Source organism: Panthera uncia (genome assembly GCF_023721935.1).
Source record: "Panthera uncia isolate 11264 chromosome E2 unlocalized genomic scaffold, Puncia_PCG_1.0 HiC_scaffold_19, whole genome shotgun sequence".
Lineage (NCBI taxonomy): Eukaryota > Metazoa > Chordata > Mammalia > Carnivora > Felidae > Panthera > Panthera uncia.
Window position 1 is genome coordinate 13,368,041 of NW_026057588.1, and position 26,566 is coordinate 13,394,606.

Sequence of the window (26,566 nt, forward strand, 5' to 3'; positions counted from 1 at the left end):
GCCTTCTAATAACTCCCACTAGGAGATGAACTCCAGGAGGGTGGGGATTTGTATGTCTTGTTCATTGCTGTATTCAGTGCCTACAACAGTGCCTAAATGCTTTTACCAGTGCATGAACGGGAGCCCAGTATGGTCCCTGTTCTTAGGGGTGGATATAGGTCAGGGAAGGCTTTTGGGTGTAGAGGGATCCTTAGGGAGTTAATTGGAAATAGAGAAGAGGGACAGAGGGCAAAGCCTGGGGTGAGCCCTGATTACGGGATTGGAGGTGGGGTGGGTTAAGAAGAAGCAAGAAGCGCATTCAAGGAAGCGATCTCTCAACAAGCAGCGCGTTAAGCCACCGACAAGGCGGGGCCCTGAGAGGCTGGCGAAGCCCCGCCCACAGCGCGCGCCCCGGCCCCGGCCCCGGCTGGGGCTCCGAGGGGCGGGGCTGCGAGGCTGCGTCACACGCCGTACGTCGCCGCGCATGCGTTCCTTTCCACGTGCGAAAGCAGCAGACTCGTGTAGTCTGGGACGCTCCAGAGTCCTGACCCGCCGAGCTGAACTCTCTCCATGAAGCCAGGTGCAGGCCGGGTGTGGGGTCCGGGGTCTGGGACTGGAGCCGGCACGAATCGAGGGGCCAGACCGGAATCGGAGGGGCGGGGCCTAGGGGCAGGGGATCCGGTCTCTTGTGGGGAGGGGGATCCTAGTTCCGGTCTTCTGTGGCGAGGGGGTCTTGGTTCAGCCTTGTGACCGACGCTGAGCCGGGGGGTCGGGTTCCTGGTCTGGAGATGTGTGACTGGCTTCGGAGGTCACGGTCGTGAGTCGAGGGTCCTGGGCCTGAAATGGGGGTTCCTGAACTAAGATTCATCTCACTGAGGCCATCATTAGGGGTCTTGGGAATTGGACAGGGGGTGGCAGTCGGGGGTGCTGATCCAGAGTCTGGATCCAGGCATCTGGTGTCTTGGATCTCTGGCCTTGAGATTTGGGGATAATGTCTTGGTTCAGAAGTGGAGAGTCCCGATTTGGGCTCGGGGAAAACCAACCCCCTTAGCCTTCCGTATCCCCGCCGCAACGATCGTCCCCTTAGCCCCCAGCCTGGCTTCTCCGAGAGGGCCGTGGTGAATGAGGACTCCCGGCTTGATAGTTTGTGGCCTTCTCTGTCCCACTTTCCCGCTCTCTACTCTCCCGAGGGGGCGGATCCCTGAGGTTTGAGTGATCAGAATAATCCGCGGTGAGAACTTTCACAAGCCCAAGATACGATTCGTGTGGGGTGGCGGGGGAGAGATAGTCACAGGAGAGGAGTGATTTTATTCATTTGATTTTCCCCGAGACTCTGATGAACCCACCCCTCCTTCCCTCGTGGCAGATTGAGGAGTGCTGGCTTTGACAGCAGAAAGGTGTCAATTTAATTCAGTTCTTTGCTTCTGAAGCTACTGTGTGGCCTTGGGCAAGTGGCTTTACCTCTCTGAGTCGGTTATCTCATCAGTAAAATGGCGCCCAGTTATAATTTAGCAAGATCGTGTTAAGAGAAAACTAGCATACTGCAGTAATCATTTGCAGTGCTAAGTGTACAGATCAACAGGTTGTACATGGTAACCTCACACGATGTTGTATGTCAATTACATCCCAGTAAAGCTGAGGAAAAATAGCACAGTGCTTGACATAATAGTATTGCCTCTCATTGTTATCTTTATGTTTCTTCTCAAGAGGAACAAAGGTTCCTCTCCCTGGTGTCTCAGATCTTCTTAAATCAGGCTGTGCCCCTCCCCCCAATTGCTCCACTAGAGTTTAGGGGAATCTTCCACTGTGACCCAGAAGGTATTTCCTAGTGCAGGTTTTCCTCGTTTTTTTGTGTGTGTGTGTTTTTTTTTTTTTTTTCTTTATTCCATGTGTGGAGAGATGGGGTCATCTGGTGGGAGGGGGGAGGGTTTGTGGATCCATGCCCCCTCCCAAGCTCCCCTTTTCTTCAGCATTTGGGGATCTCCTGATGAAATGGTGTGGAGGCTGCTGGGCTGTGTACCTCTGACCCTGTGATCCGATACACCTTCCTCCCAACCCTTCCCTCATTGTGTTAGGATTTCAAGTTGCCGAAGTTGTCTAGAGTAGGCCCTTCACTAAGGATTTGAGTCTGATTGAGAGAAGAATCCTTTGGGGGATTTTGAGCAGGGACGGGATGCAGTCTGTTACACAGCTTTAAAAGGATCAGCTTCTGGCTTCTGTGTGTGAAGGACGTCAGGATAGCAGAAGTGGAAGCAGGCACATCAGTGGGAAGTCTGTTGCCGTGATCTAGTAGGAGATGATGGGGTGTGGCCCAGGGTGGTAGCCTGACAAATTGTCACAGTTTGGAAATCTGTTTTGAAGATGGAGCCAGCAGCTTGTATGTGGGTCTAAGAGAGGGGTCAAGGATAACTAAGGCTTTGATGGGGCGCCTGGGTGGCTCAGTCAGTTGAGCGTCCGACTTCAGCTCAGGTCACGATCTCACGGACCGTGAGTTCGAGCCCCGCGTAGGGCTCTGGGCTGATGGCTCAGAGCCTGGAGCCTGCTTCCAGTTCTGTGTCTCCCTCTCTCTCTGCCCCTCCCCCATTCATGCTCTGTCTCTCTCTGTCTCAAAAATAAACAAACGTTAAAAAAAAAAAAGGATAACTAAGGCTTTGGGCATGTGTAACTGGAAGGATGGAGTGTCCGGTTTTGAGATGGGGGAAGGTTGTGGGAGGAGAGGAGAGCAGGTTTTAAACTTGGGGTCCGTTGGACCTTCCCCCCTCCCCCCCAAACTTCTGGGAAAGTGTGTGTGAACGTGTGTTTTCCCGAGGAACCGGTACTCTAGTACATTTCTCTGGGCTCCTGGAGCTGAAATGGATTAGGCTAGGTTTTGAGACTCCTGCCCACTGCACCCCATGCCATGCCCACACTTCTCAGGTCTCAGTTCCATCAGGCCTGGGTTGAGTCTCTTAGGCCTGGTGGTTTCTCCCCTAAGTAGGAGGAAGGGGGACTCACTGTCCCCTCACTGAATACTCAAACTGTGTGCCAGGCTGTGTATTGAGAGAAGCGATTTGTGTATATTAAGCCATTTGCTTATTCTTTACAGCTCTGCGAGGCGGGCACTGTGTTACAGCTGTATCTCCGTCTTAAAGATGAGGTTTTCGAGATCCCCATGAACCTTCCCTACTCTCTAGGGCCGTGAATGGCATGGCCATCGCCCTGTAGGGGATACACGAACTGCTTGAGGGGAGGGGACCAGGGCACTCTGGTCACCATGTCATCACCCGCTTCCTGAATGAACGGAGAGGGTGCTTTTTCCTGGAGGCAGAACCTGGGGGTTTAGGAGTCTTCAGCAGACCAGACAGTTGATTAAATGCTTACCAAGCCCGCAACACTTTGTGCCAAGTGTGTGCACGGTGCTGGGGGGTGCAGTGTGACCGAAACAGTTAAAACATCCCCGTTCCTTTTGGCCTTGATTCTGGTGCAGGAGTCAGGCAGTAATAACGTAAAAACTGCCACGTATGATAATTGCCAGGAAGAACAAGAAAGCCAGGTCAGGGTAGGGAGCCCAAAGACCCTTCTGAGGAAGGAATGTTTCACCAGAGACTCGAGTGCAGTGAAGAAGTGGGTGAGCCCAGCAAATGTCTGCAGGAGCCAGGAAGTGGGAACAGCAAATGTTAAAGATTTAGAAGCTGGAGGACGAGCATGAGGAGGAAGAGCGTGAGGCCCAGCATAGAAAGAGTGAGGTCAGAAAAGTCAGCAGAGGCCGGAGCCTGGTGACGGCGGTTCTTAGTTTGGGCTGCACGTTTAGAATCTCCTGAGGAACTTTATTTATTTATTTATTTTTTAAATTTTTTTAATGTTTATTCATTTTTGAAAGACAGAGAGAGACAGAGCACAAGCAGGGGTGAGGTGGAGAGAGAGGGGGACACAGAATCCGAAGCAGGCTCCAGGCTCTGAGCTGTCAGCACAGAGCCCGATGCGGGGCTCGAACTCACAAACTGCGAGATCATGACCTGAGCCGAAGTCGATACTCAACCGACTGAGCCACCCAGGCGCCCCCTGAGGAACTTTAAAAAGCCCTATGGTCAGGCCCCTACACTGGACAACTAATCAGAATCACTCTAAGTCCCAGGGATTAGCCAAAGGTGAGGCCCACTGATCTGGGGCTTTGGAAGCCAGAGAAAGGAATTTGGGTTTCATTTTCCTTTTTTTTTTTTTCTTTTCTTTTTTTCAATGTTTATTTTTGCTTTTGAGAGAAAAAGAGAGCACAAGCAGGGGAGGGGCAGAGAGAGACAGACACGGAATCCGAAGCAGGCTCAAGGCTCTGAGCTGTCAGCACAGCCTGACATGGGGTTGATGTAGGTTACTGTTAACATCCTGCTTTTCTCGGTTGGGTAGCAGATTGGCAGGATCCATTGTATTTTTTCCCTTCCTTCCTCCCTTCCTTCCTTCCTTCCTTCCATGTTTATTTATTTTTGAGAGAGTGGGGGAGGGGTAGAGAGAGGGGGAGACAGGGTCCAAAGTGGGCTCTGCGCTGCCAGCAGTGAGCCCGATGCTGGGCTCAAACTAGCAAACTGCAAGATCATGACCTGAACCGAAGTCGGACACTTAACTGACTGAGCCACCCAGGTGCCCCTGGGTTTCATTTTCAATGGGATGGAAAACCGTTGAAGGGATTTGGGCAGGGGCATGAAGAGATCCAATTTGCAGTTTGAAAAACATCAGTCGCTAGCTGCCATGTGGACAGGAGACTGCAGGAGTAGAGGGAGGAAAGGTAGGCACCTCTGAGTCATGTCTGGGGAGTTCTGAAACTGTCCATTTTTAACACTTCAATCAGGAATGGCGCTGAAAAGTTCTGCGTTTTCATCTTTAACGCCATTACGAGGCATGAAGCTTTCATAGAGGTGAATATGGTGTGCCTTTCCCAAAACCCTAGCAAGCTTACTACTGAACAGTTTTATATCAAGTGAGATTATTTTTTAAAGCATCACTAATTTTCGCACTATTTTATAACTTGTGTGATTGGCTGAAAGTACGGCAGAGCTTAGGGAACCGCCACAGGAAAATACTGAATCTGTTAGTACCCGAATTCCGTCCGCCTCTGCCGTCGTTTTGTGCTCAGTGAAGGGAACGAGTTTGCCCTGACCTGAGCTCGTGAAAATAAAGCCTCTCTGAATCTCTTTTTTTTTCCTCCTGACTTTGCATGACGTCCACAAGCCCTACACTGCTTAGGCACTGTCGCCCATCCATAAAGGACAATTCAAGAGTTTTTCTCTTTGTTTTTTTTCCCCCTGAGCTGGGAGGGACTTCTGCAAGTTTGCAAGCAGGGGGGTCAGATAGCAGAAAGGATACATCATGCCAACCTCCCCTCTGTTTGGGAGAGACGAGGGAGGGCATGGAAATGTTTCCAAGGTCTGAGGGACCTTGCTGCCACGGTGCATGCGCACAGGCGGGTATTTGCGCTTCTCCAGACTAATACTGAAAATAGAATGGAAGAGCACCTAGTGACTTAGTCGGTTAAGTGTCTGACTTCGGCTCAGGTCGTGATCCCATGGTTCGTGAGTTCGAGCCCTGCATCGGGCTCACTGCTGGCAGCGCAGAGCCCGCTTTAAGGAAGGAAGGGAGGGAGGTTGGGAGGGAGGAAGGAAGGAAGGAAGGGAAAATACAATGGATCCTGCCAATCTGCTACCCAACGGAGAAAAGCAGGATGTTAACAGTAACCTACATCTCCACTACCCGCACCCTGTAATTTTTCTCCCTTTCGATACTCAGTATTGTATGAGTTTTGCATTTATCCCCTTGGCCTCTATTTTGGTGGGGGGAGGGGGCATGGGGCGTGGATTACCACATATATCAACACGGCATGGCATTGTTTAATTTTAATTGTTGCTGAACTTTATAAAAGATACTATGTTGGGTGTGGTTTTCTTCAACTTGCTTTTTCACTTAACATTATGACCCTAAGATTTTCATAATCCATCTGTTGTGTGTAACTGTAGATCCCGTCATTGTTGATTATGAATGTGCCCCTGTTTTATTTGCCCATTCTGCCGATGGACATCTGGGTTGGGCCCGATTTTTTGGCTACTGTGGATATTTGTGGACACCCTCCAGTGGAATTACCAGATATAGGAATAATAACATCTCAAACTTCGTTGCCCTGATTCCTGTTTCTGTTGCCACGACAGGTTTCAGCCCCCGTGGGGGCGGCTTCGGTGGCCGAGGAGGCTTTGGTGACCGTGGTGGACGTGGTGGAGGTCGAGGAGGCTTTGGTGGGGGCAGAGGTCGTGGTGGAGGCTTCAGGGGCCGTGGCCGAGGAGGAGGAGGAGGAGGACGAGGTGGTGAGTGACCTTGTAGGGGGGATGCAGTCTGGAGGCAGTGCCTGGGCTTGGGGCTCAGGAAGGAAGAGATGGGATGTCCCTGTGTCACTGCATCTCTGCCTTGTAGGTGGAGGGTTCCAGTCTGGTGGCAACCGGGGTCGTGGCCGGGGAGGAAAAAGAGGAAACCAGTCGGGGAAGAATGTGATGGTCGAACCCCATCGGCATGAAGGTGAGTGAGGAAGGCGGGGAGCTGCTGAGGGTGGGGTGCGGTGGGGTGCAGCCCAGAGTCTTCACCCTGCACTGGTCCCCTCACTTAGGTGTCTTCATTTGTCGAGGAAAGGAAGATGCGCTTGTCACCAAGAATCTGGTCCCTGGAGAGTCAGTTTATGGAGAGAAGAGAGTCTCCATTTCGGTGAGACCAGGGCCCTAGCTGATGGGGTAGCCAGCCGTCTGGTCTCCCTCCCGCCCCACTGTGCATCCTGTGCAGGCCAGCCAGAGGGTCATCTTAATACCCGAGTCCGATCCCTGTGGCCTTCAGGTCAAAGTCCCAGGTCCTCAGTGTGGCCCAGAGGACTGTGTGCAATCCAGCTCCCCCTCCCTACTCCCTCACCTCGCATCTTCCAGCCACACGGACCTCCTTGCTCATCCCCCAGTTGTGTGTGTGGCTGGTTCCTTTCACCCCCAGTGTCTCTGGTCGGATGTCACCTTGTCTTTCTCACATTGCCACCTTGCACCACCCAGTCTGTCAGAAGCAGTCCTCACTGCCCACCCTCTGTCCTGTTATCCCATTTTCTTAATGGCCAGGCCCACTCCTGCTCAGGGCCTTTCTGTGTCCTCTCCTGCTGCCTAGAATGCACTTCTCCAGACAAGTTGCACAGTCCCTGCCTCCCTCAGGGTCTACTGCAAATGTCTCCTGGGCTCTTCCCTGGCCACCCTTTCTCGTTTTCACCTGCTCCTTAGCCCACACCCCATACTTCATGTCCTCTCTCCTGGCTTGATCTTTTCACCTTAGCACCTGTCACTGGTTCCTGTACCATATGTGTTAGTTCTGTGCATACTTAGTCCTTGAGGACAAGGGTCTTTGTCTCATTCTCTGTGCATCCCCGATGCCTGGCGTAGAGTCTGGCACACTGGGCGTGCCGGCACAGTGAATGGTTGTTGATTGATCGCACAGGTCCTGCTGTTGTCTCGTATGATCTTATCTCTGTGTTGATCGTCTGTCCCTGCCCCTTCTACCTGAATCAGTAACCTCCATGAGTGGGCAGGTCCTGCATGTGTTGTGGTCATTGATGTGTACCTGTGTTCATTTCTCTCTCTCTTCTCTCTTGAGAGAGAGAGAGAAGCAGGGCTTGTGCTTGCCCGATGTGGGGCTTGAACTCAGGAACCGTAAGATCATGACCTGAGCCCAAGTCAGATGTTTAACTGACTGAGCCACCCAGGTTTCCACCTGTGTTCATTTCTTGAACAATGAATGAGCGCCTGGGGCCCTGGGGATGAGGGCAGTGGGGTCTAGCACAAGAGCCCAGCACTGACTTCCATCCCCATCTCTCCCGGCCCAGGAGGGAGATGACAAAATCGAGTACCGTGCCTGGAACCCCTTCCGCTCCAAGCTGGCAGCAGCAATCCTGGGCGGCGTGGACCAGATCCACATCAAGCCAGGGGCCAAGGTGCTCTACCTCGGGGCTGCGTCCGGCACCACTGTCTCCCACGTGTCTGACATCGTAGGCCCGGTGAGTGGATGGAGGGGTGAGTAAAGGCTGGTGATGAGGTGGAAGGAAGGGAGAGGCTGCCCCTGCCAGCCTGGAGGCAGTGGCCTTGGCTGCCTCCCTGTACCGTGTAGCTTGGGGCTAGGCCCTCCGTCTTCAAAGTGCCTGTGGGTGGAAGGAGCAGCTTGAACGCCTGGTCTCCAAAGCCTTGTTCAGCCTCACTCCTGAGTTCTTAGCCTGGAGGGAAAGGAGCTGTATAATTTAGTGGTTAAAAACCCCCTGCTCTGGCGTGGCATTTAACAGTGAGGTGGCTTTCAGCAGTTAATAACTTAACCTGTCTGAGCCTCCGTTTATCCCTCTGGAAAATAGGGTTACTGTGAAGATAAACGAGTAAATTCCTGTAAAATAACAGAGCGGTGCCTGGCCCATTGTAAGTGTTCTTAGCTGTTAAGACTTCATCTCAGTGCCCTAGCTTCTTCGTTTTAAGGCCGTATTGAGGGACTCGGCTCTCAGATGAGCAAAGCGGGATTGAATCGAGCAAAGCAGGATTGAATCACTGTTGGCCGGTGACTTCATGTCTCTGGCTCTCACTTTATTCATCTGTAAGATGGACATAACAATAGTTGTTAAATGGTAGGGTTTTGATATGGGGATTTGCATGGCCACATGCAGTGTTTGGGCCCATAGTGGGTGTTCCATCTAAGAACCAGTATCAGTGTTTCTATTTTTTGATTTATTGTAGGACGGTCTAGTCTATGCAGTTGAGTTCTCCCACCGCTCTGGCCGTGACCTCATTAACTTGGCCAAGAAGAGGACCAACATTATTCCTGTTATTGAAGATGCTCGGCACCCACACAAATACCGCATGCTCATAGGTAGGGGTCCAGGATTGTGTAGTCCAGGCCACTCCAGGTTTCCTGGGAAAGGTGGCCAGAATCCCGATCTGAGTGGAAGCACAGTGAATGAGCAGGCCTCCTGAGTCTGCAGGAATGAAGGGGGGGGAGGGGAGGGGGAGGCAGGTGAAGTTGTGGAATTTGGGTGTTTGGCAGGCCTGAAGGGCCAACCTCCTTCGATCTCCTGCGCCTCTCCCTAGGCACCCCCATACTTCCTGCCTCCCTCCAGAACATGGTACTTTTCACGCTGCCCCTGGCTTATGTATAAAGGCCCCCATCCTCCTCGTTTTCTGGTGAGATCATAACCCAGAAAGCACAACCTGAGTGTGGCCTTGGCTGAGAGGGCCGTTGTGAATATTACTTTGTTTTAAAAAAAAAAATTGGGAAGCATGATGTAAAACTGGAACTCCTTATAAACAACCCTCAGAGGTAACTTATAGGAGCAATTTAAAAAGCTGCTTTTCCCAATTTCAAAAAGTCAGTTTTCATTATACCCTCTTTTTTTTTTTTCTAATCATACCAGCTTAAAAATAAGACTTTGCAAAAAAAAAAAAAAAAACCCCACACAAAACTGCATTTCGCCGGTTTTTTCTGGAGTTTTTTTTCCCCCCATGCATTCATACAATACCCTTTGTCCTGCACCTTATTTATTGATTGATTGATTGATTGATTTAGACAATCCTGCAGGGACTCTGGCCTGTAAGTGCTTTCCTTTACTTGCCTTTTATTTAAATGAATTTTTTTAGCATTTATTTATTTTCGAAAGACAGAAAGCATGAGCAGGGGAGGGGCAGAGAGAGAGAGGGAGACACAGAATCTGCAGCAGGCTCCAGGCTCCAAGCTGTCAGCACAGAGCCCAACGTGGGGCTCAAACTCAGAATTTGTGAGATCATGACCTAGGCCAGTCAGACGCTTAACTGACTGAGCCACCCAGGCGCCCCTTTACTTGCCTTTTTGACGAGTGTCTGTTTACCCCCCATCCCAAGACCTGGGAGCATCTCGAGGACCAGGTCTGGGTCTGACTCATCTCTGTGTCCCCCACACCCGGCCCGGGGCTGGCCACAGAGTAGGTGGCAATCATGACTTACAAGAGGAATGAATAGATGGTGTGACTGGGTTTCTTGGACCCATCCTGGGGGTACTGCAGAGGGAGGGAGATCAGTGGCGGGGATGTGAGACTGGAAGCAGGGAAGACTGCCAGGAACCTGCTGGTAACAGGGCACAGGCCTCATGGGAGGAGCCGAGAAGATCTAACATCCAATTTGTAACTGCCACTTCTTTCTCCCTAGCGATGGTGGATGTGATCTTTGCCGATGTGGCCCAGCCAGACCAGACCCGGATTGTAGCCCTGAATGCCCACACCTTCCTTCGTAATGGAGGACACTTTGTGATTTCCATTAAGGTACAGGGCTTGGTGGAATCTAAGGTGGGGTGGTCGTGTCTTCTCTGTAACTGCCAAGCAGTCAGTCAAAACGAGGAGGCCTCCATTCTCGGATGCCTCATCCAGCCAGCTCTATCCCTGCCCCAGTCGTATAGCACATGATGAAAAATGTCTGCAAAACGAAAAGGCTTTGCGTTTGGCAATAGAAGGTACTGGTCAAGTGAATAATTGTGGAGTCTGACCATTTGAGTTTGAATTCCAGCTTGCTCTGTGACTTTGAGCAAGTTACCTAACCTGGGTACCTGTTTCTTCATTAGTCATATCTCTTTCAGTGTTGTCTGTAAGGATTAAATTTATCAATATATATGAAGTGTTTAGAACAGCATGGTAGAAAATAAGTTTTAGGTAAATGTTCGGTGCGTTTTCAAAAACGTTGTATTTTAAAATAAAGATCCTCAGCCAGATTCACCATTTGTTGGCCTTTTGTTACATTTGTTTTTGTATTCTCAGCATTACTATTGTTGAAGAAAGAGAAAATAAAACAAAAACAACCCTGGGTATAAAATTTAAACACTAGCTTTTAGATAAATAGGTCTCTGTTAAAGTCTTCTGTTGTAAATCCAAACCAACTTGAAGAAAATTTCTGTGATGAAGTCTTTTCCCTCCACTCCCAAAACCTGAGTTTCACTGAGTTTCCAATAAAAAACAAATACCTGTGGTTTAAAGAGCAAAAGAAAAAAAAAGAAGCCCAAAGCCTTGCTGCAGACTTCCAAGTTCTCTCTTCTGCAGGCCAACTGCATTGACTCCACAGCCTCTGCTGAGGCCGTGTTTGCCTCCGAAGTGAAAAAGATGCAGCAGGAGAACATGAAGCCCCAGGAACAGTTGACCTTAGAGCCTTACGAAAGAGACCACGCTGTGGTGGTGGGCGTGTACAGGTGAGCAGGGGGCCCTGGAAGCCACCAAGACAGCCCTGCGCCTTAGCCCTTGGTAGGAGTGCCGGAAAATGGTGACAGGCTCTGAATCCCCTCTCTCCTTCCTCTCACAGGCCACCTCCCAAGGTGAAGAACTGAAGCCCAGCGCCATCTGGATTGCGAGAGATTGTGTTGCTACTGTTACACGTGTGTTTTTCTATTAAAAGACTCATCCATTGCTCCCGTCTGCTGATTGCTCAGCGACCTCCATTCAACAGAGCGCGTGCTCCCTTGGTCAACTGGCGCGGTGGTGGGGGTGGACGAGCTCATCCGGTCACACGTGCGCATGTTCCTTTCTTGGCTGCCTTTTGCGCAGTCGCAACCCGGGTTTCGGCGTTTGGGCGGGGTTGGTAGCTTACTGTGCGCGTCTACCCGTAAGCTCCGCTGCGCGCAGGCGCGGAGTGTTACCTTGGGTCACGTGGGTGAAGCGAATAGGGGGGGTGGGGGCGGAGCCCGAGGCGGGAGGTGGGGGCCGGTTTGTTGTGGTCGCCATTTTGCTGGTTGCATTACTGGGTAATCGGGGCCCTGGCTCGCCGCGTCCGCCGGATACTTTCAGCCAGTGGGCAGGTCTGAGCTCGGGCTTCCCGAGCAGCTTGAGTCCCCTTGCCCGCGCCCTCAGGTAACAACGCGGCTACAGGTGGGGTAGCACGAGCTCGCGGGGAGGGAGCAGTACGGACCCGCCCTGCCCGCGTCGCCGCGAGACTTAGCACGAGGCCGAGGGAGGAGGGCAGGGGGGCGGCGGGCAGGTGCAGGCCGTGCCTGGCTATTCATAGTCGGATTCTTGGAAGGGGCCGAGCCCGAGGGAGCAGTCTTGGGAGTGAGGCTGGGAGGGGGTAGCGGGGCCCCGCTCCCGCCCTTTGTTTGGGCTCGACTCCTCCGGCTGCATCGTCGTCGCCTAGCAACAGCTGTTCTGGACTGCGATTGGCTGAGCTCTTGGCAGCAGCGGCCAATGGCACGGTTGTTGCCATGGCAGGTGCGGACTGCCAAGCTCTGCTCAGCCGGCCCCGCCCGCCGGGGCTCCGCCGACCGGGGCGGGCCTCCAGGGTGGGGGGCGGGACGCCTGGGTCCCCAGGGGCGGGTGGCTGCGCGGGGCGGGGCCGGCGGGGCGAGGGTTAACCCACCCCTCCCCCGTCCACCTGCTTTCCCCTTCCCCCGCGTGCCCCGGGCTGACCCTCGTTCCCTCCTCTCCCCACCCCCGGCGGCGGCGGCTGCTGCTGTTGTCACCCACCGGGCCGCCTGTCCCGCTTGCCCTCCCCGCCGCGGGGCTTGCCGGGCCGGCCGGGCCGGGACAGGCGGCCGTCTCCTCTCTGCCACCGCCGCCGCCATGCTGGCTGCTCGCCCACCCCACTGGGGGCCCCACCGCGCCCCAGCCCCCCGTGGGCCCCGCGCCAGCCCTGACCCGGGTAGGGGGTGGGTGCTTGGAGAGAAGGTCCTGCCGTGGGAGGGCCCCGGGGAAGAGGTTGTTTCGGGCGAGGGGCGGGGGAGCTCCAAGAGAGAGGAGGGATCGTGGAGTGGCAAGGCTTGGCATAGAAGAAAGGGAGTGCCATGGGAGAAGGCCTGTGGGGAGAGGATTTTGGTGTGACAGGTACTCTGTGAGGGGAGAACTCTATGTGATATTTGGGGAATTTGGTTCTGGGGGCCTTCTAGGAATTGGCACAGTTGTGTATTGACCCTGGTGTAGAGAAGAGTAACTGGAGAAAGGGCCCTGGTAGAAATCTTGGATGGGAGGAGGAGGGGAAGATCCAGTGTAGGGGAGAGAAGGGCGAGGGAAGAGAAGCCTCCTTGCTCCCATCAGGGAAAGTGAGCCTTGCTTCTGAGGGGGACCATGAAGTAATACGGAGAAGAGCCCCGATGTGCCACGGGAGCAACTACCTGGAGCAGTGGTCCCTGGTGTGGGAGGAAATGTTATAGGGAAGAGGTCTTGGCATGATATGGGGTGGGTCCCCTGGGGGGTGGGGGCTGGTGGATGGGAATGCCATGGGGTGGGACTCTGTTGTATGGAGATAATCCTATATAACAGGTTAATCTTGGTGTGGTCCCCAGGACCCTGATGTGGTTTTAGGGGCCTGCAGAGGACTCTGTCGTGGGTTTGGAGGGGGCCCAGAGTTGTCTCATGTGGTTTGGGGGGATCCTAGAGCTCTCTGGATTGAGGGATCTACCGGGAAGGGTAGATCTTGAAGTGGAGGGACCTTGCTGTGATACGAGGAGATCCTGATGATCAGGGAAGACTGCAGGAGGGCAAGATCTTGTGTGAGGGGGCATCGGGGAGGGCCATAAGTAGAAATGGGAAGCGAACAGTGAATCCTACTCTCTATACTGTCTGTGGTTTCTATCTTTTTCTTTTCCTCCCCCCAATTATTGGTGTCTTTCTGTTCTTTCTTGTCATGGTCTATATCCCTGCCTGGATTGCAATCATTCCCGTTCACATGTTCCCCTCTTTGTGCCACCTACTTCATTTATTTGGTAATCATCTGTTGAGGGACTCCGCTGTGCTCCCACCCCCACCGCTTCTCTCTGTCCCTTCTCATTACCACCTGTTGCTCTTTTTCTCCTCTCCCTGTGCCCTGCCTTCTTTCTGATGTCTGCCTCTTTCCTGCTTCGTGCTGTCCCATACATCCCCTTGTTCCATGTTGTTCCCCTGCCTCCTGCCTGCTCTCAGGTCTCAGCGGCGGTGGCAGCCGAGGTGCAGGATGCGAGAAGGCGCCCCCCGGCCGGGCTCCCGCTCCAGGCCTCGCTCCCCTGCGGCCCTCTGAGCCCACCATGGCCGTCCCACCAGGCCATGGTCCCTTCTCTGGCTTCCCAGGGCCCCAGGAGCACACGCAGGTATGCTTTCAGCTGGCTCCTTACCTGCCTGGGGTAGGGGGAGGCTGGGGACAGAAGGGTCTGGGGGGTGAAAGATAGTTTGGTTGCCCAAAACAGTTTCCTTGGGGCATGAAGGGTCCATCTGGAGTGGAAAATAATAGAGGAGTTGCTGGCAGAATCTGTTTAGAGAGCCTGGGTTCAAATCCTGACACGGTGGTTAAATTACTTAGGTTCTCCCTGCTTCAGTTTTCTAGAATTCTGTAAAATGGAGCGAGTAATGATACCTACCTCACAGGGTTGTTGTGAGAATTAAACAAGTTAATGAAATGCACATAAAATGCTGAGAACAGTGCCTGGCACGTCGAAAACACTCAATGAATGTTCACTAAGGAAAAAAGTTCCAGAGTGAAAGATGGGGGAGGGAGGTGGGGTGAAAGTGGGTGAAGGTTGAACCCAAAGGATCCTGGAGCCAGCAGCACCTTAGGGTGCAGAGTAAAGACATTCAGGGGTAGAGACTGTTTGAGGCTCTGAAATGTAGAGCTTAAAGTGGGACAGAGTAGAAGATCAAGGTGCTGGATCCTGAAACACTGGGAAAAATGGTGCAGAGTTGGGGGTGAGGGATGAGAAGACTCAACGGGACAAGGGTAAGAAAGAAGGGAGCCCTCAAGATGGGACACCCAGAATGGAGGGTCTCTCGGCGAAGGACCGCAAAGGGCAGAGCCCACGTTTTCTGTCTGATCTCTCCCACTGAGGTTCGGAAAGGAGTAAAGGTGTGGGATGGAAGGTGAGGGGTAAACAGTTCCCCATTCATTCACTCGGCAAATCTCTAATGACTGTCCGCTATGTGCCAGGTCCTGCTCCAGGCACTGGAAATGCAGCAAGAACCAGAGAGTCTCTGCCCTTGGAGAATTTCTATCCTAGTGGGGTTGTCACATGATGACCGAGTAACTATGTGCGTGTGTAACCATGATGACCCAGCCACCCATACAGCTCTCCCTCTGGAGGTCAGAAGTGCACGCCTGTCCTCAGTGCCCACCCCTCGCCCTGCCCTGCAGGTATTGCCTGATGTGCGGCTGTTGCCACGGAGGCTGCCCTTGGCCTTTCGGGATGCGACCTCAGCCCCGCTGCGCAAGCTCTCCGTGGACCTCATCAAGACCTACAAGCACATCAATGAGGTGGGCGGGGGCCCGGCTGGGTGCTGAGGGGTCCTGGCTGCCAGCACAGGTCACTCAGCAGTCCTTATCTGCTGGCCGGCTGGGCAGGTATACTATGCGAAGAAGAAGCGGCGGGCCCAGCAGGCGCCACCTCAGGACTCGAGCACCAAGAAGGAGAAAAAGGTCCTGAACCATGGTTATGACGATGACAACCACGACTACATTGTGCGCAGTGGCGAGCGCTGGCTGGAGCGCTACGAGATTGACTCACTCATTGGCAAAGGCTCCTTCGGCCAGGTGTGGGACACACACCCTGACCTAGGGATTGGGGGGCATGGGCACCCACTGGTATTGACCCACAGAAAAGTGGTGCTTTGTTCTGTCCCCCATCCCCCTTCCCATCCCCTCCTCCCCATCCCCCACCCCCATTCCTCACTTTGTGACATGTCCTGCCCTGGCAGGTGGTGAAAGCCTATGATCATCAGACCCAGGAGCTGGTGGCCATCAAGATCATCAAGAACAAAAAGGCCTTCCTGAACCAGGCCCAGATTGAGCTGCGGCTGCTAGAGCTGATGAACCAGCACGACACAGAGATGAAGTACTACATAGGTGAGGCCTGGGGCAGCCATACACCTGGTACAGGATGGGGCTAGTGTCTTCAGGGCAGGCTCTGGTCTGTAATTCCCTGACATCAGTGATTCTCTTGCCGCCTTCATGATTTCTGACCTATTCCCAGCATAGTGCTGACCAGAATTTATTGGGTGCTCACTAAGGGTCAGGCTTGTTGCAAGCACACGTTGAATCAACTGGTTTCCGTATGACCACAGCCCTGGGGGGAAGGGGCATCATGGCCCACAGCTTGGGAGTAGAAAAGGAAGTATTCGGGCGCTATCACTTGCCAAAGGCCACCGAGTTTGTACTCAGTGGAGCTATAATGTCACCAGGCAGTAGACTCCAGGGCCTTTACTCCTGACGTCTGTGTCAGTCTTTTTCCTCTTTCCCACACTGATTCCTCTTAGAAAAAGCAAGAGTAGATTAGAGAGTGTGTTTCTTGAAATACATATGGTTACAGTAAATGGAAAGCGAGTGTCCTCTGCCACAAAAATAAACAGAACTGAGACTAAAACAATGTTACAAAATTAAGGACATGGCGAAGGGTATTAAAGACCCATCAGCACCAAAGAGAAACGTTCTCTTTCATTTATCAGGAAGTTGGAGAGAGACTTGAAAAAAATGAACTTCTCTTAATCAAGAAAATATTTTTCTTTTTTTTATTTTTTTATTTTTTTTATTTTTAAAAAAAATTTTTTTTTCAACGTTTTTTATTTATTTTTGGGACAGAGAGAGACAGAGCATGAATGGGGGAGGGGCAGAGAGAGAGGGAGACACAGAATCGGAAACAGGCTCCAGGCTCCGAGCCATCAGCCCAGAGCCTGACGCGGGGCTCGAACTCACGGACCGCGAGATCGTGACCTGGCTGAAGTCGGACGCTTAACCGACTGCGCCACCCAGGCGCCCCAAGAAAATATTTTTCTTGACGTGAATCAAGTTACAGACCGAATGGAAACACCCTGACCAGCAGCTGCCTCCGTGGGCACACCACTATCTGTCCGGTGCTCACACGGCAGAGTCAGATCTGCTTGTGGCCTCTCTCCCTATTACTGTGTGTCCCCGGCTGCCACTGGCCCTCTCTGAGGCTCCGCTTCACCAGCGGCCCATTTCTGCCTCCTTCCCCGCAGTGCACCTGAAGCGGCACTTCATGTTTCGGAACCACCTGTGCCTGGTGTTCGAGCTGCTTTCCTACAACCTGTACGACCTCCTGCGCAACACGCACTTCCGCGGAGTCTCGTTGAACCTGACGCGGAAGCTGGCGCAGCAGCTCTGCACAGCGCTGCTCTTCCTGGCCACGCCTGAGCTCAGCATCATTCACTGCGACCTCAAGCCCGAGAACATCCTGCTCTGCAATCCCAAGCGTAGCGCCATCAAGATCGTGGACTTCGGCAGCTCCTGCCAGCTTGGCCAGCGGGTGCGGCGCGGCACGGCCCGGGGGCGGGGCTCGCGGCGTGGGTGTGGCAGGGGCGGGGGCACCGGTGGCTGGAGCCCGAGGGGCGGAGCTAGGCTGGGGATGGGGTTGCAGGGCCCAGCCTGAAGTGGCCTGGCGGGTGCCTGAAGGGTAGTATCGAGATGAGGTGTTGGCTGTACGGAGTGGGCGGGGGGGTGGTAAAAGTGCCACAGGATGTAGTTCCCAGTAGGAAAGGAAGCGTGAGGCCTGAGGAGGCAGCGCCAGTGTTGAGGCTGCCAGATGTGGGTAGAGTGAAGTTGGGTTGGCTTTGAGCTTGGAGTGATGCTTTGCTAAGTTGTTTGCCCTGTGCCCTTCAGAGGGGACGGGTGCTTTAGTTTTGCAGCTTCATGTGAGCAGACATTTGAGATGACTTGGAAAGGGTCTGGATTGCGGGGGTGGGAAGGGCCTGGGCTTGCAGACTGCCAGTCTCTGATGACCAGGGTCAGGCTTTGGGATGGAGATCAGGGTGAGACTAGGTCAGCAGAGACTTCTGAGGCTGGTGAATAAGATGATGGTAGTGGCTCCTGGAAAGCAGGGGTGCTGGTAACATCCAAGTTTGGAACCTCCGTCCCCGGTTTTGGTGAAAGGAAGCTTGTCTCAGCTTGGGGTATGGCCATGGCACCACTAGGGGAGGCTGGGACCTCTGACTGCTGCCTTCTTCCCTGCTCCGCCCCCCAGATCTACCAGTACATCCAGAGCCGCTTCTATCGGTCGCCTGAGGTGCTTCTGGGCACACCCTACGACCTGGCCATTGATATGTGGTCCCTGGGCTGCATCCTGGTGGAGATGCACACTGGAGAGCCCCTCTTCAGTGGCTCCAATGAGGTGTGCTCCCGAGGAGGGGGTGTGCTGGAGGGGACAGAGGCCTGGTTGGCCTGATGACCCTGACTGCCCACCTGACTGCTCCACAGGTGGACCAGATGAACCGGATTGTGGAGGTGCTGGGCATCCCACCAGCCCCCATGCTGGACCAGGCACCCAAGGCTCGCAAGTACTTTGAACGGCTGCCTGGGGGTGGCTGGACCCTACGAAGGACAAAGGAACTCAGGAAGGTGCGGCCCCTGCCCCACGCCGCTCCTCCCACCCTGGTGGCCCCTCACTCTCTCACACTTGGGGCTTCCTCTCTCCCTGCTTCCTCTCCCTTGTGTCTTTCCCTTCCTTCCTCTCCCCCTTGTCTGTCCTCTCCTTCGTCCCAGCCCACCCCCCCTCCCCCGTCTCTCCTACCCACCCCACAACTCTTCTTAGCTTCTCTCCTTTCACTTTCTCTCTTGTGCCTCTGTTTCCCCGTGTGTGTCTCCCTGCCCCTCCTGCCCACTGACGGCCACTCTCTTGCCCCCCCTCCCACCCCCTCCCTGCCAGGATTACCAGGGCCCCGGGACACGGCGGCTGCAGGAGGTGCTGGGCGTGCAGACGGGCGGGCCCGGGGGCCGGCGGGCGGGGGAGCCGGGCCACAGCCCCGCCGACTACCTCCGCTTCCAGGACCTGGTGCTGCGCATGCTGGAGTATGAGCCCGCCGCCCGCATCAGCCCACTGGGGGCTCTGCAGCACGGCTTCTTCCGCCGCACGGCTGATGAGGCCACCAACACGGGCCCGGCAGGCAGCAGTGCCTCCACCTCGCCCGCACCCCTTGATACCTGCCCCTCCTCCAGCACCGCCAGCTCCATCTCCAGCTCTGGTGGGTGCCCAGTGCCAGGTGGGCTGGAACAGGAGGGTGGGCAACATGGGTTTGGCCTGACCTGGGGGACCTTGCCACTGGGCCTTCATCTAGAGCTTTGAAATTGTGGGATCCTGGACTCCGGAACGGGTGGGGCAAGAGAGCTCTGCCTGGCTGTGACCTGATCTCTGAAATTGCGCTTGGGCTCACACCTCTGAAACTGCTTCTGACTCTGAAAGCCAAAACTGAGCTCTGATCCTTAATCTCAGAATTGGGCCCATCCTTCAGATAGGCTCTGATCCCAAAGCCCAGGCGTGGGCCTGAGTCGCCAGCCAGACTCAGCCACCCGAAAACCCAGCCACCACCTCTCCTCACCCTAAGGCTTCTCCTCATTTCCTCCCCTGGCACTTCCAGGAGGCTCCAGCGGCTCCTCCAGTGACAACCGGACCTACCGATACAGCAACCGATATTGTGGGGGCCCCGGGCCCCCCATCACTGACTGTGAGATGAACAGCCCCCAGGTACTGGGGCCTTGGGGACCTGGGAGGTGGATAGTGGGTTATCTGGCCTTCAGGACCTGGGTCTCCATCACCCACTATTCCTCTGCTCCTTTAGGTCCCACCCTCCCAGCCGCTGCGCCCCTGGGCAGGGGGTGATGTGCCCCACAAGACACATCAGGCCCCTGCCTCCGCCTCGTCACTGCCAGGGGCCGGGGCCCAGTTACCCCCTCAACCCCGATGCCTTGGCCGTCCCCCATCACCAACCTCACCACCACCCCCGGAGCTGATGGATGTGAGCCTGGTGGGCGGCCCTCCGGACTGCTCCCCACCTCACCCGGCGCCTGCCCCCCAGCACCCGGCTGCCTCAGCCCTCCGGACTCGGATGACAGGAGGTCGTCCACCCCTCCCACCCCCTGATGACCCTGCCACTCTGGGGCCTCGCTTGGGCCTCCGTGGTGTACCCCAGAGCACGGCAGCCAGCTCATGACCCAGCCCCCTCCCTGGGGCCCCTCCTGAAGCCATACCCCCCATCTGGGGGCCCTGGGCTCCCATCCTCATCTCTCCCCTTGACTGGAATTGCTGCTACCCAGCTGGGGTGGGTGAGGCCTGCACTGATTGGGGCCTGGGGCAGGGGGTCAAGGAGAGGGGTTTAGGCGCACCCTCCTCACTAAGGACTGGACCCTTGGCCCCCTCTCCCCCCCCCCCTTGTTTTCTATTTATTGTACCAAAGACAGTGGTGGTCCGGTGTCGGGGGGAGACCCCCTTCACCCTAGGGCCCTAGGAGGGGGTGGGGGCAGGTAGGGGGAGATGGCCTTGCTCCTCCTTGCTGTACCCCCCAGTAAAGAGCTTTCTCACACGCCTGCCTGAGAGTTTGCAAGGCCTCGGCTCCCCTCACCTGGCCCTCAGAGGCGTGGTGGGGAACGGTGTTTGGGAGGGGGTGCCAGAAAAGCTCTGTCATGAGGGATGCATCCCTGGGGAAGTTATGGCTATTGGCGCAGACACGGGGCTGCAGGAAGTCTGGGGCTACGGAATCCTAGACGAGAGATCCTGGATAGGATCCTAGCCCATGTTTGTCTTTAACGTGGTAAACACAGACCCTGAACGAGTACACGCCCAGCTGTGGCCTGTCTCTGGAAAACATCAGGATCTGCCCTAATAAGCCAGGGCTTCCACAGAGTCTGCACAGGAGTGGCTCCTTATGCCAGGCAGGCATCTAGTAGGTGCCGAATGCTTGCAGCAGGCCTTATTCATGCCATCTGGGGAATGGCAGGCAGGCAGTGTAAAGTACAGACTTTACCCCACCCCCACCCCCATGTCTGGTCTTACCCTTTGGAACCGTGACGGAGCAAAGCATTTTGAGATTCTCTGGCAGAAAGATATTCCCGGGGTTTCAGGTAAGTGGGTCTGTTTCCATAGCAATTTGGAAACTTAAGTCTCCCAACCGGCCAGTCAAGAGCCTCCTGATTCAAAGGTACCTACCGTCTCCCGCCATTGGGGCGCGGCGCTTCCTGGGAAATGGAGTTATACGTTGCAATCCCTTTTGCCGCTTTTCGTCAGGGGACTACAAAGACCAGAATTCTTTTCGCTCACGAGTTAGGGCCAGTCTCAGGCAGCCAATCGGTAGTCAGAGGTGGACGGGGCCCGGATGCTTGAGGCGGGCTGTAGAGAAGGAAAAAGCCGTGATTGGGTGGCGTTGGTCAGGCTGTTCGCCGGTGTTGAGTTCTGTCAGGCGTGCGGAAGGTGGGCCACTGTGCTGCTCCCCGAGACTGAGCAGGTTAGGCGTCCGCGGTCACAGAGCAGGAGGGAGGCGCTGAGGCCTGAAGCGGCCCCATCGCACAGAGCATCACCAGCCGCGGTGTCTGGCCCAGCTCACAGGAATCCCCGGTCGGTAGGAGAGAAGGGTGGACGCCGTTACGGACCTGCGGGTGTTCGGGAGGGGGCGCAGTGTGGAACGCTGAGGGGACCCCAGACGAGGCACGGGTAGGGAACATTCCCGGAGGAGGAGGAGCTGTTTGAGCTGAGACCCGAAGACCGGATGTTTGGGGTGGCGGTGGTGCGGTGGTTTGCGCACAGGCAGCGACGAGAAACAGCCTGTTGTGTGAATATGAACTGCGGGTGATGAGGTGTTGGAGAGCTAATTGAAAGTTCTGTATGAATTTGATCGTGGAAGATTTTGTTGGCCTGATTAGGTAGCTTGGATTTTGTCCTAAAGACATCGAGGAGCCACGAGAGGATTTCTAGAAGGGAAGGGGCATGGCCCAGTTTGCTGCCATCTAGGAACAGGTTGATGGGAACGAGACTAGGGTCTGGGAGCCCAGGGTGGTGGCTGTGGCACGTTCCGAGGCAAGAGATGTTGGGGATGAACCAGGGCAGGAGTCTTGGCTGGGAGGGGAGAAAGGATGTTGGTGGGAGAGACGTCCAGAAGGCTGAGTTGACAGAATGTATGGCTTTACAGGCTGTGTGGAAGGGGGAGGCAGAGAGGGGCGGGAAAGGGGTATCTCCAGCAGGTAGAACAGTATCTGGCATATTATAGATGCTTAATAAGAAAAAAAAATTTTTAATGGACAGTTCTAGGAGGCAGAGACTATTATGATCTCCATTTTGCAAACAAGGATGCTGAGCACAGAGAAGGTTAAGTAATTTAACCAAGATCACATAGTTAGCAAGTGGAAGGCCCAAGATTGTGTGTGTGCTCGCGCATGTGTGCGCCTTTGACTTAGCAACGTGCAAGATGAGCTTCGAGACATCATCAGGATCCAGTCATGTAGGAATTTGGGATAAGTGTGGAAATGTATATCCCACATTTCAATGTCCAGCCCAGAACCTCTCCCTGACCTGCTGACTGCCCACATGATACCTCCTCTCTCAAGATAGCTGTAGTCCTCTGGAGACCAAGGTATCTTGACCAAATTGAACTCTGGTCTTTTCACCAAAACCTGTTCTTCCCACATTCTCAGTAAATGCCTCCTCCTTCATTGTCTTATATTCGTGTCTGGTCCATCAGCAAATTCCTTCAAAGTGTGTTCAGAACCTGATCCTTTCTTCCCACCTCCACTCTTGTCACCCTGGTCCTGTCCACTCTATATCCTGCCTAGACCATCACGGCAGCCTCCTCAGTGGTCTCTGTGCTCCCCACAGTCTTTCTTATATGCAGCAGGGTGACACTGAATACCTGTATCAGGTCACATTTCTCTCTTGCTCAGTACCCTCCTGTGGCGCTATCTCACACAGCAAATGCCAGTGTTCTTTCCATGGCCTTTGCAAGGCCCTTGATCCCTGCATGATCTGTCCCTGTTACTTCTCCACCTGGTCCTTTTACCCTGCTCACTCTGCTCCAGCTACACTAGCCTCAGGGCCTTTGCACTTCCTCTCTTTACCTGGAACACTCTTCTCCAGATGTCAAGGCTCACCTTCATCTCCTTTAGTTTTTACTCAGATATCATCTCCTCCTTGAGAACTTCTTTGGCCACCCTTCTAGAACTATACTACTAACATTCATATATTAATTTCCCTTTAACTGTTCCGTAGCATTAATCATATCACTATTTGACTCACTGTATAGTTTATCTTGTTTATTGTCTGTCTCTCCTCTGCACCCACAGCAGACCATAAACTTCATGAGGGCAGGGGCTTTTATCTACTTCATATTTTATCTTTAACATCTGGAAGAGCTCTTGGCACATAGTAGGGGCTCAGTAACAGTTTATTGAAGGGACGAGTCAGTGGGTGATTTCAGAATGTAGATCCTTACCCCGGCGTCACAGGGACTCTGCCCATCCCTCTTCCACAGAACTTCAGAGGACTGCCTTAAAATTTTCTGAGGTCTCAGACATTCAGCAAGGATTTCATCTTGCTTCTGCTTTGTGCTCAGCATCAGGAATACAGCAGAGAACAAAACGGTTTCCCTGTTCCCCGAGAATTCACAGTGTCAGGGGTAGAGGTTCAAATCGTCAGCTAATCACACAGATATGAAATTACAAAGAAATGCAGAAAGTGCCATAAGAGCACTTGGCCAGAACTCTAATCTAGATCCTAGGAAGTGGGATTGAAGTGATGAAGGTGTAGGCATTAGGCACTCCATTAAAAGGGGTGTGGGTGTGGGTGTGGGTGTGTGGTGGTCGGAGCCCAGAGGCTGATGGGGAGCAAGAAGCCTGGTAATGTGGACCCTGTAAGGAGTTGGGTCCTTAACCCCATGCGTAATGGAGACTCTCAAAGAACTTTAAGCAGTGAGAGGAGGTGCCGTCAGTTCTGTATGTTACAAGATCCCTCTGGCTGTCGTGTGGGGGAACTGACAAGGGGGTTAAAGATTGAAGTAGTGAGACCTGTGAAAAGGCTGCTCTCCTGAGATTAAAATAGCCTCCTCTACCGAAGGCCACACATCTTTGTTCCTCCCATCAAGAAGTGGAGTCTCTCTGCCCTCTAATCTAGGCTGGCCCATGATTTGTCTTAACCAGTAGAGTGCAGTGGAAGTGATGCTGTGCTGGTCGAGGGCCTCAAGAGGCCCGCAGTACTGCTTTCACTTTCTTGGGCCCTGGGCTGCTTTACAAAGAAGTCCAGCTACTCCACTGGAGAGAGATGTGTACAGAGAGAGGCCCAGCCACCCCCCAGCTGTTCCGCTGTTTTAGCTGATGTGCAAGACAAGAGTGATGCCATCTTGGATGTTCTAGCCAAGTTCCCATCTGACACCAAGTAGAATGGAGACTCACCTTGCCCTCCCTGCTTTGCTCAAATTCCAGAATCATGAGCAAATAAATGGCTGCTATTTTAAGCCACTGTGTTATGGGATGATTTGTTACTCAGCGATAGCTCACTGAAACAAGCTTCCTGATATCTTATCATTTTGTATATTAGCTCACGTAAGCCTCACAGTCACCCTGTGTGGTAATAATTGTTATTCCCGTTACACAGATGAGGAACTGAGGGCACAGAGGAGTTAATGGAGGACTGGCAAGATATCTAGCATGTAGTAAGTGCTGAGTTTGTGATAGCTATTAGTCGTTAGCATGAAAATGTTCATAATCGTTAAAGAAGGGATAGTAAGACGATATAAGCATTATTAACCCATTTACTAGTGGTATGATTTTAGGTAAGTGACTTCATCTCTCCAAGGCTCAATTTTGTCATTGTAAAATGGAGATCATAACAATATTCGTCTCAGGGTCTGACTTAGCAAGCGCCCAGCATATGGCAGGGATAATTACTATGAAGCATACAGCCAAGATTATTGTAGACAGTGACCTTAGGACCACAGGAGGAAGCCAATTTCTTGGAAGTTCTAGTGGAGAGACAGACAGGTCATTGGTGATATTGTTGAAGTGCTGCATCAGGCTTCACCTGAAGTGGGTTCCTTCTGGACTTTGTCATTAGGGAAACCAGTAAACCTGGCTCTCATTTACGCCAAGTTGAACTGGCTTTCCGTTACTTGGAACCAGCATCCTAACTGATTCTAGCGTTTTATTCGTTTATTTTTTGATTCATCAGCTACTGAATACCTACTGCATTCCAGGCACTGTTTCAGGTGCTGGTGTTATAGTAGTAAACGAGGTCCTCCCAAGCTCTGACCTTGTTGCAACATCCATTCTCCTGGGGAAGGTGGATGGTCGGGAAATCAGTGTTGGGGATAAGAGCCTGGGAGATTGTTGGGGGGAGGGGGGTTGAGGAGAGGAGGGGTGGAGAGTGACAAACAGGGGGAGGGGAGGGGAGGGGGCCTAAATAAGGTTTGTGGAAATGTTAACGGAGGAGAGACCTGGCCAAAAGGGAGGAAGCCAGCTGTGCGTGTGTTTTGGGAAGGACATTCCAAGTAAAAGTAGAGAGCAAATTCAGAGGCCCCAGGTATGCGGGGATGTGTTGGAGGAGCAGGAAAGAGTGAACTGGACCAGAGTGAACCAGTGGACGGGAAGGGGATGAGGGTCCAGGCCATACGAGCTTGGTTGGCGGACTCGAATTCGGTTCACAGTGAGGGGGGCAGACATGCAGTGCGTTGGGGGCTCAAGAGCGATGCCATCTACCATCTTTGTAGGGTTCCTTTGGCCACTGCGTGGGCACCAGGGTGGAAGCAGCGCAGAGGCTGCATCTCTCCAGCTGAGAGATGGTGGTGGTTTGGCCAGGGGTGTGGCCGAATTTAGGACATAATTTGAAGGAAGAGTGGACAGGACTTGGGGTACAGGTGTGGGGTGAGAAAGAGGAGCCAACGGCTCTAAGTTTGGGAGGAAGTAGTACCGGGAACTGCCTGGGGGAGACCTGGAGAGGCTGCGGGTCTGTGAAATGTCCCTGTGGACTGGCCGAGCACGTGGGACGTATGAGTCTGGCATTCAGGGCTAGATCTGAGCTAGAGATACAAACGTGGGAGTCACTGGCATTTTCGCAGTTGTAAGGCCCAGGATGAGGTTGCTAAGGGTGAGTGGAGGTGGAGAGCAGGGGGCCCATGAGGAGTTAATGCAGTAATCTAGGTGAGAGATCACAGTGGCCTGCACCAGGGCAGGGGCAGGAGTGAGCAGTGCTCTGGAAACATCTGGAAGACAGAGCCCACAGTAGATTGGTCATGGGTGATGATGGAGAGAAATGGACTGGGGCCTGGTGAGGGCAGGATCAAGTCTGAACACGGGGCAGTGACTCTGCTTTCCTCTTTCCCCTGGGCCCTGTGGTCCCCGCCTCCCTTTGCATTCTGCAGGCAGCTAGGCTGGCCCAGAGTAGACTCTTGCCCCGACTCTGTGTGACCTTCCAGGGCAGTGCCCTACAGCCCCTCGGGCCCCATTCCAGATTCCCCAGATGAGAATCGAATTGGGGTCCAGTGTCCAACCCAGCTGAACCTGTTGTAGCTGGAAGATTCCTTCTGGGAGGGGTGTGCACTGGGCAGTCACCTTCAGCGTCCACACTCATGGAGTGTTTCTGGCGGTCAGTGTATGGAAGGCCGGCATGTGGGCAAGGGGAATGATTTGGTGCTGTTTTGATAGGTGGGTGGGACAGACCATCTGTGTGGCCTCAGATGTGCCCTGCCTCGGGTGAATGGGGTCAGGGAGACCATGAAGATGGGAATCCGGCAGGCTCTGGGCTCAGAAGGGGAAGGGTCAGGTTGGGAGAAGTCATGGGGATCTGGTGCAGCTTCTGCCGCCATCAGCATTGACAGTTCCTAGTCAGGGAGACACTCATCGCTCCTGGGGAG

The 26,566-nt window shown here is 53.8% G+C and overlaps 2 protein-coding genes across 7 annotated transcripts; both read left to right on the forward strand.

The window, feature by feature from the left end:
* Positions 1 to 454: 454 nt before the first annotated feature.
* FBL (fibrillarin) lies at positions 455 to 11,410 on the forward strand. Its single transcript, XM_049620893.1, has 9 exons — positions 455 to 559; positions 6,150 to 6,302; positions 6,409 to 6,510; positions 6,599 to 6,693; positions 7,841 to 8,011; positions 8,730 to 8,862; positions 10,170 to 10,282; positions 11,051 to 11,196; positions 11,307 to 11,410. The coding sequence occupies exons 1-9, from the start codon at positions 550 to 552 to the stop codon at positions 11,329 to 11,331; spliced, it is 948 nt and encodes a 315-aa protein (XP_049476850.1). The 5' UTR covers positions 455 to 549; the 3' UTR covers positions 11,332 to 11,410.
* A 300-nt stretch (positions 11,411 to 11,710) lies between these two features.
* Positions 11,711 to 20,260, forward strand: DYRK1B (dual specificity tyrosine phosphorylation regulated kinase 1B). Of its 6 annotated transcripts, XM_049620888.1 has the most exons (12): positions 11,711 to 12,635; positions 13,892 to 14,055; positions 15,090 to 15,209; positions 15,297 to 15,485; positions 15,650 to 15,797; positions 16,928 to 17,214; positions 17,929 to 18,075; positions 18,162 to 18,302; positions 18,610 to 18,645; positions 18,730 to 18,925; positions 19,319 to 19,425; positions 19,520 to 20,260. In XM_049620888.1, the coding sequence occupies exons 1-12, from the start codon at positions 12,182 to 12,184 to the stop codon at positions 19,889 to 19,891; spliced, it is 2,361 nt and encodes a 786-aa protein (XP_049476845.1). In that variant the 5' UTR covers positions 11,711 to 12,181; the 3' UTR covers positions 19,892 to 20,260. The 6 variants fall into 6 exon arrangements, with proteins under 6 accessions (XP_049476845.1, XP_049476849.1, XP_049476847.1 ...); XM_049620892.1 differs by having other exon boundaries at positions 11,711 to 13,482; positions 18,610 to 18,925; XM_049620890.1 differs by having other exon boundaries at positions 11,711 to 12,817; positions 18,610 to 18,925.
* Positions 20,261 to 26,566: the final 6,306 nt, after the last annotated feature.